This window comes from Salmo trutta, chromosome 30 (assembly GCF_901001165.1).
Source record: "Salmo trutta chromosome 30, fSalTru1.1, whole genome shotgun sequence".
Classification (NCBI taxonomy): Eukaryota; Metazoa; Chordata; class Actinopteri; order Salmoniformes; family Salmonidae; genus Salmo; species Salmo trutta.
This window is the reverse complement of record NC_042986.1, coordinates 38,784,971-38,794,764: the sequence shown is the minus strand read 5'-3', so window position 1 is coordinate 38,794,764 and position 9,794 is coordinate 38,784,971. Positions and strand designations below refer to the sequence as shown.

The 9,794-nt window shown below is 39.4% G+C and overlaps 1 protein-coding gene across 4 annotated transcripts in view; it reads right to left on the bottom strand.

The window, feature by feature from the left end:
• LOC115168641 (transcription factor GATA-5-like) overlaps positions 1 to 6,931 on the bottom strand; it is an 11,890-nt gene extending 4,959 nt beyond the window's left edge. Inside the window, exons 1-3 of one of the 4 annotated variants that reach the window (XM_029724097.1) lie at positions 6,884 to 6,931; positions 3,356 to 4,034; positions 1 to 19 (exon numbers count right to left, since the gene is read on the bottom strand). The exon at positions 1 to 19 is cut by the window's left edge and continues 151 nt beyond it. In XM_029724097.1, coding sequence (XP_029579957.1) covers positions 1 to 19; positions 3,356 to 3,872 — 536 coding nt within the window. In that variant the 5' untranslated portion in view covers positions 3,873 to 4,034; positions 6,884 to 6,931. Of the gene's footprint in view, positions 20 to 3,355; positions 4,344 to 4,403; positions 4,613 to 4,654; positions 4,980 to 6,883 lie in introns of those variants that run through there. The other 3 variants (XM_029724094.1, XM_029724096.1, XM_029724095.1) reach the window with 3 other exon arrangements.
• Between the last annotated feature and the right edge of the window lie 2,863 nt (positions 6,932 to 9,794).

The window sequence follows — 9,794 nt, the reverse complement described above, 5'->3', positions numbered from 1 at the left end:
GGGAACTCCTCTGACATGTCTGTGATATGATGCAGCCAAGTTATAGAGTAGTAATATTATCTGGAGCCTAAGTGGTGTTGGGTTGAACAGGGCTGAAACTAGCTATGAAAATACCCATCATCATCGCTTTCAGTTAAATTGCATCATTCCGTAAATTTGGACATAATATTATTTCCAAGACACTTTAGTAAAATGGGAGTTTATAGACAATGGCATACAATTTAGGCCTATTGTGTTTGCAAGTGCTATGTGTGTGCCTATTTGTATATTGTGTAAAAATGTTGTTCTTTGGTCAGTTTTGTATTTTTTGGATACATTGAAATCATATCAAATAAATCATGAATCCAGACATGAAGGACGTAAGATAAGACATTTTTTGATGTTTGTAAACCCATATCAGCGGACAGAACATCCCAGCATGTTTGATGTTTGTAAACCTGTATTGGTAGACATAACATCCCAGCATGTTTGATGTTTGTAAACTCATATCAGCGGACAGAACATCCCAGCATGTTTGATGTTTGTAAACCTGTATTGGTAGACATAACATGCCAGCATGTTTGATGTTTGTAAACCTGTATTGGTGGACATAACATGCCAGCATGTTTGATGTTTGTAAACCTGTATTGGTGGACAGAACATCCCAGCATGTTTGATGTTTGTAAACCTGTATTGGTGGACATAACATCCCAGCATGTTTGATGTTTGTAAACCTGTATTGGTGGACATAACATCCCAGCATGTTTGATGTTTGTAAACCTGTATTGGTGGACATAACACGCCAGCATGTTTGATGTTTGTAAACCTGTATTGGTGGACATAACATCCCAGCATGTTTGATGTTTGTAAACCTGTATTGGTGGACATAACATCCCAGCATGTTTGATGTTTGTAAACCTGTATTGGTGGACATAACATCCCAGCATGTTTGATGTTTGTAAACCTGTATTGGTAGACATAACATCCCAGCATGTTTGATGTTTGTAAACCCATATCAGCGGACAGAACATCCCAGCATGTTTGATGTTTGTAAACCTGTATTGGTGGACATAACATCCCAGCATGTTTGATGTTTGTAAACCTGTATTGGTGGACATAACATGCCAGCATGTTTGATGTTTGTAAACCTGTATTGGTGGACATAACATGCCAGCATGTTTGATGTTTGTAAACCTGTATTGGTGGACATAACATCCCAGCATGTTTGATGTTTGTAAACCTGTATTGGTAGACATAACATCCCAGCATGTTTGATGTTTGTAAACCTGTATTGGTGGACTTAACATCCCATCATGTTTGATGTTTGTAAACCTGTATTGGTGGACATAGCATCCCAGCATGTTTGATGTTTGTAAACCTGTATTGGTGGACATAACATGCCAGCATGTTTGATGTTTGTAAACCTGTATTGGTGGACATAACATCCCAGCATGTTTGATGTTTGTAAACCTGTATTGGTGGACATAACATCCCAGCATGTTTGATGTTTGTAAACCTGTATTGGTGGACATAACACGCCAGCATGTTTGATGTTTGTAAACCCACATCGTGGACGTAAAGCGCCAACGCCTGATAAATGTTCGCCCCTCTTAGCTCGCTGGAGAGGAATTTAAAACCCTCTTCTGATGAAAAGAGAACTAAACCGAATGTATCAATATGGAGAGAGGGTCATAGACGTATCTATTAGGGCGGCTTGCTGGCGGGGCACAGGGCGCAGACGCTGGAATGTTAATGGGGCTCTATCAGTGTTACGGATCAAGGGGTCCCCATATCACTCAAGCTACTGACACTCGACGGCCTCCTACAATTAATCACTCGAATTCCTTATTCACATATTGAAATAGCATGAATAGATAAAAAACAACAACAGTAATATTGATAACAATAGAAGAAGAAAAAAGTAACAACAATGATTTTTTTTATCATGCTAAATGTCTTATTTTCCTCATGCGTAAATGTGCCATGAGATATCAAGGTGACATATCTAAAATATTGACAACATAGTCTAGTGAACCAGACTTGGGGTAGATATCTAAACCTACTGTTCACACACACACACACACACACACACACACACACACACACACACACACACACACACACACACACACACACACACACACACACACACACAGACCCAGACACATACACACACTTATCGTTTAGATTCAACAAGTTAGCAAATCGATTAACCGTCGATCCAAAATAAAAATAAAATAACGGGATATTTTCACCAGGATCAAAATTCGTTCCTGTTTGATGTGAAACGAAGTAATAAAGAAACATATAGTGTGTATTGTTATTAACATGGAATGGACTATGGCCTAGAAATGAACTGCGTCCTTATATCCATGCAACAGGTCAAAATACCACTTCAGAACATTCTGGATTTTCGACCATTAAAGGACGTGTTGACTGCTTACTAAACGTGACGTGTTTGTTGACTGCTTACTAAACGTGACGTGTTTGTTGACTGCTTACTAAACGTGACGTGTTGACTGCTTACTAAACGTGTATCGTAAAGCCATTTCCAAATAGGCCTTTCTGTCTGATCAAGGTGACAATTGGACGGTTTCCACTAGTGAGTGTGTATTGATCATCAAAACACTAGAAAATAAAACGGACTGTTGGTGGGGATGCAATTAGCACCTGAATTAACTGGTTTTAGCAACCTCTCTTTTAAAGAATGTGTATTGTGAAAACTGGTAAAGATTTTTCTTTTTTGAAGGTTGATTGAATCACAGTGATTGAGTACAATCGATGGGAGAATTAACCACATACAATGGGACTTCTGAATCGCCTCCATAAATAGCTTTAGAAAGAACAAGACTATAAATTATGAGATCAGAGCACGGGCCTCTGTAAGCCTTCACAGACACACAAACGAATAGCCTCATTAGTAAAAGTTATAAACCGGAAAAATAACTCTTATAAAAACAGTTTTTCCATTAAATTGTGAATTATCCACAACTTTTAATCCTATTAAAATCGTATTCATATTTATCAAAATATAGGTCTACATATTTTGTCTGCCTATATGCCGTTACAGGGTTACTAGGCCTGGGATATACATTACATTTACATTAGCGTCATTTAGCAGACGCTCTTATCCAGAGCGACTTACAAATTGGTGCATTCACCTTATGATATCCATATCATATGATATCATATACATTTAACTATGGTCCTTTTTGTTCATCATGTGCTATATTTGTTTTCGTGGCCTTCACCAATTACACCATTACACAAACACAGAACAACGGGACAATAGTAAATAGGATTACATGATTTGATATTACAAATTCCCTTCTGTTTAAGAGGAAATGTCAGACAAAAATCAAAGACTGTTACATACCAAAACTGGACCGTCTACCAGACAGGCAACCTTGTCGTCCCTGAAGACTGATCATGCCGCTCTCAAAGTGTCCAGGTGTCCAAGAGGTCGCCATCTCCGGGCTCATATACGCGTAGGGACTCGAGTATGATCCTCCAACGGACCGTACTAATGTGCTGCCATAGTGGTCAACCCGACCACCGTTACTAAGCACTAGCTGGTTCTGGTAGGCTGTGTCCCTGCCGTTATTGCTGCTTACTGGCGGGCTGTGAGAGTAAGAGAACCCGGGAGGCGGATGGGGGCTGCCCGGAATGAAAGACGAACTGTCTGTGCCAGACGGAGACCAGCCGTGATGCCCGCCGAGGCCATGGGACTGATGGGCGGACTCGCATGTTTGCAAGTACGGCAGGGTTTGCAGCATAGCAGGCACCCTCGTAGTGGGCACGTAGACTGGGGAACTCGCTGAAGGGTGCATGTAGTTCCCTGCATCGTGTGCGTATGGGGACTGGTTGGATGACATAGCAAGGCTTTGGTACATGTTTTACACCGTATTCTCGCCCTATTTGGAAGAATATGTGTTTTGACTCCTGGGACAAAGTGGGTCACGACAAGACACTTTCAATTAGCTCCTAGGACACCTTGAGTCGTCGGCGATTTTTCGTTATCCAGTTTGCGGGATAATGAGCAAATAAATCCGTTCCTGTATGAAAGCGAAATAGCACAATAAACAACAGTGTCCTGTAGTGGAGAGATGAAACCCATAGCACTGATTACAGCATAAACATCACCCAGCTACAGTTAGACCTGGGACATAAGCTGTTATATATCTATTATCGCCATCTCTTGTAAAATACGCTCCTTTCCCTTTAAAATAACTTTCGATATTATTTAGGTAAATCTGTGGACAATATCAGGAATTATGCCTAAACTAAATCGGTGTAAATCGCAATAGTTCGTCTTTAGAAATAACATGAAAAATAGAAAACAAATTGATCAACATTCAACAACAAGAGTAAGATATTATTTGTATCACTCTTATTGACATGTAATGGATTAAAATGACACTAACGGTTTCCCATATCTTTAGGTGGAGATATAACGAACTATCAGCGACCACAGCTAACCCGAGGATCACTGGTCCTGCATTTTGTAATTCAATTATTGCAGGAACCTAATCAAACACCACAATCACAATAGATAGGCGAGCCATATCTGGGATGCACATATTTCTATCAATAGTAACACGAAACAGATAAAACGTTGATAGCAGTGTGCACAGGAGGAATACAATTTCATCCAAGAACTTTTGTATTATCTTACCAGATAAGAACAGTTTGGCGATAAAGCGTTTTCCAGAGGAGCAGGTTCAGCAGCGCTTTGTGCAAACTTGTTCACTTAGATAGACTCAACGAAAGTGACTGAGGCTCCCACAAAGATGTACAAAACGCCTCTGTGCCGAAAAGTTTACGAGGAAAAAATATGTCTTACTTCCCCGGATGGTCTAAGCCGCTCTCTCTATCACTTCTTTGTAAGTGAAGATAGTTAACGTCGCTGATAATTGCTGATTTAATAGAGCTCCGATTAGTTCTCTGCTGGAAAACTACACTGGGAGTTATTTGTACGGGCTAGACCACGTGACGCACAAGGTAGGACTCAGAAGTTGGAGGAGGAGAGGGGCAGGGGGGCAGAGGGGGGCAAGCGCAAGACCAGCTTTAATGAATCCTATCTGAAGAAGAGACACACTTTTGCGGAATTTGCTGTGCTTTATTTTTTACAATCAACAATAAGTTAAAATTGAAAGATTCGCGAAATTGTCACAGTTCCTTCTGAAATGTTAAAGTTGTTTTAAAATGATTCAACCCAATAAATGATTTGATACTTCTATTGTTTTCCTATATATTAATCGTGACGGTGCAGTCTAGTAACTAACGGACAACAAAATAAAAATGATAAATAAAACACCGAAAAGTAAACAGACTCTGTCGGCTTGCCTATATTTTAATTCAACAAAGACAGATCAACACGGGTCAAATTTACGCAGCACATCTTTTTAGATTGGTCATCATTCAACCAGTGCTGTGTGTTTTGAAACGAGCCGTACATAAACTTAGCTAAATCAGAGCTTGCTGTACAAATAATGTCTCCTCTGAGAGGGAAAGTTATGCTTGTTATTTTATGACCATATATGAGAATGAGATCTCTATAAAAAACAACGGGGCGATAAGAGATACTACCAATAACTTGGCATGATGATAGAACAATTATCACTTTAATTATAGACATTTGGAATTATTGTCAGTTACCGATTGACTCCACCTCCACAAGAAAAAGTGATCTATTTTCTGTAATTATTATCGTTATGATTAGGACGGTTATCAGAGTCTAACAAATACTACTGCGCCACTAGCATCGCGCTATCTCACCGTAACTTTCATTACCAAGGATAACAAAACTGTCCTTAAAATGGCCTAACTATGATAATTACATTATTATCATGCTGTGCTTATGTTATTATGTATTGCTTGTATAATGTGACAAAATGGTAGCTGTACTTGCCGTGATTATGATAAAATTATTACATTGTCAAATGTTAATTTGATCTGTGTTTTGTGCACATGATATTTCAAGAAATATGGTCTTATAAGACCACGTGGGCTGTGCACCAATTGGTGTATGACACCGAACTAAAATAAATAAATCAGTCAGTTATTACTATGAGGAGTATTATTAGTGGTACGCTAGGCTTAGAGTTGGTCTTGTTGTAGTTGTATTAACCCACTGCTCCCAGGCCGTCGTTGAAAATAAGAAATTCTTCATAACTGACTTGCCAAGTTAAATAATATATGCTATTGCCTCGCTGTCACTCACTAGGCCTATATATAAATTATAGTCTACGGATAAGTGTGAAGGTATCGAAATACTGCTAATATACTTTCAACTGCCTTGTTCAGGGGCAGAACGACAGATTTTTACCTTGTCAGCTCGGGGATTTGATGTTGTAACCTTTCGGTTACAAGTCCAACTCTCTAACTACTAGGATACCTGTCTAGTTCTGCACAACAACAACACAAATGAAATCCAGATTATTTACATCACGTTCTCTTTTTACTTTTGTATAAAAAAAATAATAATTGTTGGTCCTTGTGAAAATGAGTTATGATATTTTCTGAAGCAGATTGTTTCTGTTTTCCCCCAATCTTGTGTTTCTTCTCGATGTTTCCTCGTCGACACAGCTGATCGCAGCCGCTGATGATGACGTGCTAAACGGTCGTCTCACTCCTCCTGCTCCTCCGAGCGCAGAGAGATATAGGAGACAATCACTTCTACTCAATACCTGTATTTTATTTTATCTCCGAGGAGGGTCCAACGACCTGTGACTTGAATCAGTCTGTTCATTTTCTACAGTGGTCTTTTAATCAAGGATGGGTTCGGTCGTCTGAATGTCTGTCATCGTAGGCCCTATTCCCACTACGAGATATGAAGGAGCGGGATGAGCGGGGTGGCAAAACCTCATTTAACTTTTCAATTCAAATGACATACTTGCCTTACCTTTTGTTGTGGCTGGCAACGAGACATTCTTGATCCGCAGCTCACATTTAACATACGTTTCAGTGGCCACTAGCCAGTAAGCACAAACTATTCAACAATGACAAAAACTGTTATTCTACAACATTTTACATTATTCAATAATGCAACAATTCACAAGCATGCATGTGCAGACAATTAAAAGGTTTATTTTCCCGTCTTGTAACATTTGTAACACAAAACTAAGGATTACTAATTTCATTCGAATATAAAAGTACAGTAGGCCTACCTTACAACCAGGCTTTGCTTTATCACTGTAATGCAAATCATTCAAAATGGTAAAAGCAAATTGCTACTGAAAACGTGGGTATAAAGTGAACTCACCACAACGAGCTGTTTTATATGGAAGCCATACCCGCCTCAACGAGGGCCCGGAGTTAGTTAGGTTAGCCTACTACCATATCAGGAAAAAACTCCTGGCCTCAGGAAAACAATCCCCTTCCACCACTCTGGGACCTGCGGTGCCACCTTTAAAATCAACACACAATGTTGCAAATAAAAAACATATCCTATTTGTATTATCTAAATGTAACATGTTTCTGGTGGTGGGATGTGCTCCCATAGTGAAGCCGGAAGCTACTGCAACAATGTCCGAATGTAACAAACTGTTACTGCAATTTATTAAGGTAAACACTAAATAATACAAGTCTCAAATATTAGGAAAATGTCTGTACATTTCAGCTGTTTCAAAACCATTGCTCTGCTATTACCATTTATACTGTAGGAGTGTTGGTTCAATGAGACAATTCTGTTCCCACCGTCATGCGTCAAACCGGGGCGACTGTCTGGACGAGCGTCGTGCGTCACCTTCGGAGGTAGCGGTTTCAGACGTACGCAAGTACGCAAGTATACATTACAGTAATACGTGTAGCCGACGAAGAGGCTCATAGAACAGATCTTTACTCTGAGTATGTGATCCACCAATCAGTGTTAAAACAGCTCAGTCTGTCAACATTTGGAGATTTCACTGAATGCCTGTCATCACGTTGACTCTGGAAAAACGAGGTGGAATAGTATAGCAAGTATGTTTGGTGTTTTTTTTATTCCTGCTATTTCGACTATGACGAAACAGTGTTCATTGCTCATTTATATTCAATTACATTTTTATTCGTAACGAGCTCTATCCACCAGAAATGATAAAGAAAGAGTTCATCTGAAAAATAGCACGTATCGATGGTTTGAACAAAGGGCGTGTAATTGTGATACTCTTTGAGACAGACTCGTCTATGCATTGCACGACATATTAACGAAAACATCCTGCAATGTGTGGGATATTAACTGTAAATGGTCATGTGTAGCATGCAAGACAGTGTGATTGTGCGTGATTGTTTTATCAATTATCACGACTGCTAATGATAGACAAATTGAAATATTTTATATATTTAATTAGGTAATAGACCTATTTATAACGCTTCTGTTATAAATTGCCAAATCAGCATTCCGTACAGAAATATAATTTTTGTAAGTCAAAATATGTATATAAACCATTTTACTTCTGCAGCTAGAAAAACGTAATCTGAGTTAGGCTATACTTGTAACCCCCAAAATATGAATATATTTCACATTGTTAACGGAATTGCTTTTAGGCTACTACTTTTGACACAAGCATATGTTAAGCCTGTAAGAAATAATGGATAAAAGTTATAAAAAAAAAAAAAAAGTTTTTTATAAAGTTATAAAAAAAATATAAAGTTTTTTATAAAGTTATAAAAAAATATATAAATGTAAACTTATTGTAGGAATAAACAACAAAACATCTCCCCTCGTCATTTCCTTTCTATTTATTTGTTCAATTGACAATAAAAAAGTTTATACATTTCAGGGCAAGTGTACATTTTCGTGGGTGTCACTTTCAGCTAACCAAATTAATATTTTATCTCTTAATAAACTATTCTCCTTAACGATTTATTACATTTTACATTTTAGTAGACGCTCTTATCCAGAGCGACTTACAGTAGTAAATGCATACATTTCAATTAATTTCATACATTTTTTTTTTCTCGTACTGGCCCCCCGTGGGAATCGAACCCACAACCCTGGCGTTGCAAACACCATGCTATACCAACTGAGCTACAGGGAAGGCTATTTATAACACATATGATTGGACATGTTGATTAGATAAAAGCAGGCCCATTCTCATTACAGGCCTAATCACACAGGCAACCATTACGATGCCAAGCAGATCATATTGATTCCTCCATTTCAATAGTTGTTGTTGAAATTCAACAATATAGAAGAAAATACGTAAACGACAAGATAAGATGTAGTCGTACTTTTTAAATGAATGGTCTTTATTATTGACAGTGAGTAGAACTCTTGCAGTAGAACATCACGTCATCAAATACATCGGATAAGATGACAATTGTTCCTGTGACCCTATAGCGAACCTTGAACCTACATGCCCCTTTGACCCATCAATTATTCTTCGGCCTGCGGCTGTCATAATCCTAATATTTCACCGTCAAACCAAACTGGCGGGTTAGTGCGCGGTGTAAATCTCCTCTCACACTAGAGAGGCTGATACGACTCTTATGAATGAGGTGCCTCGTGAGCCCTGTTCCGCGCGAGCCTCATTATACAGTCCATCACGCTGCTCCAAACGGGGCCGTGAGGGGGCCGTAGACCACTCGATCTACCCCATCCCCGGTCAGTCCGGTCAGTCTCAGGTTACCCTGTCCCCGGTCAGTCTCTGGTTACCCTGTCCCCAGTCAGTCTCTGGTTACCCCGTCCCCAGTCAGTCTCTGGTTACCCTGTCCCCAGTCAGTCTCAGGGTACCCTGTCCCCGGTCAGTCTCTGGTTACCCTGTCCCCGGTCAGTCTCTGGTTACCCTGTCCCCAGTCAGTCTCAGGTTACCCTGTCCCCGGTCAGTCTCTGG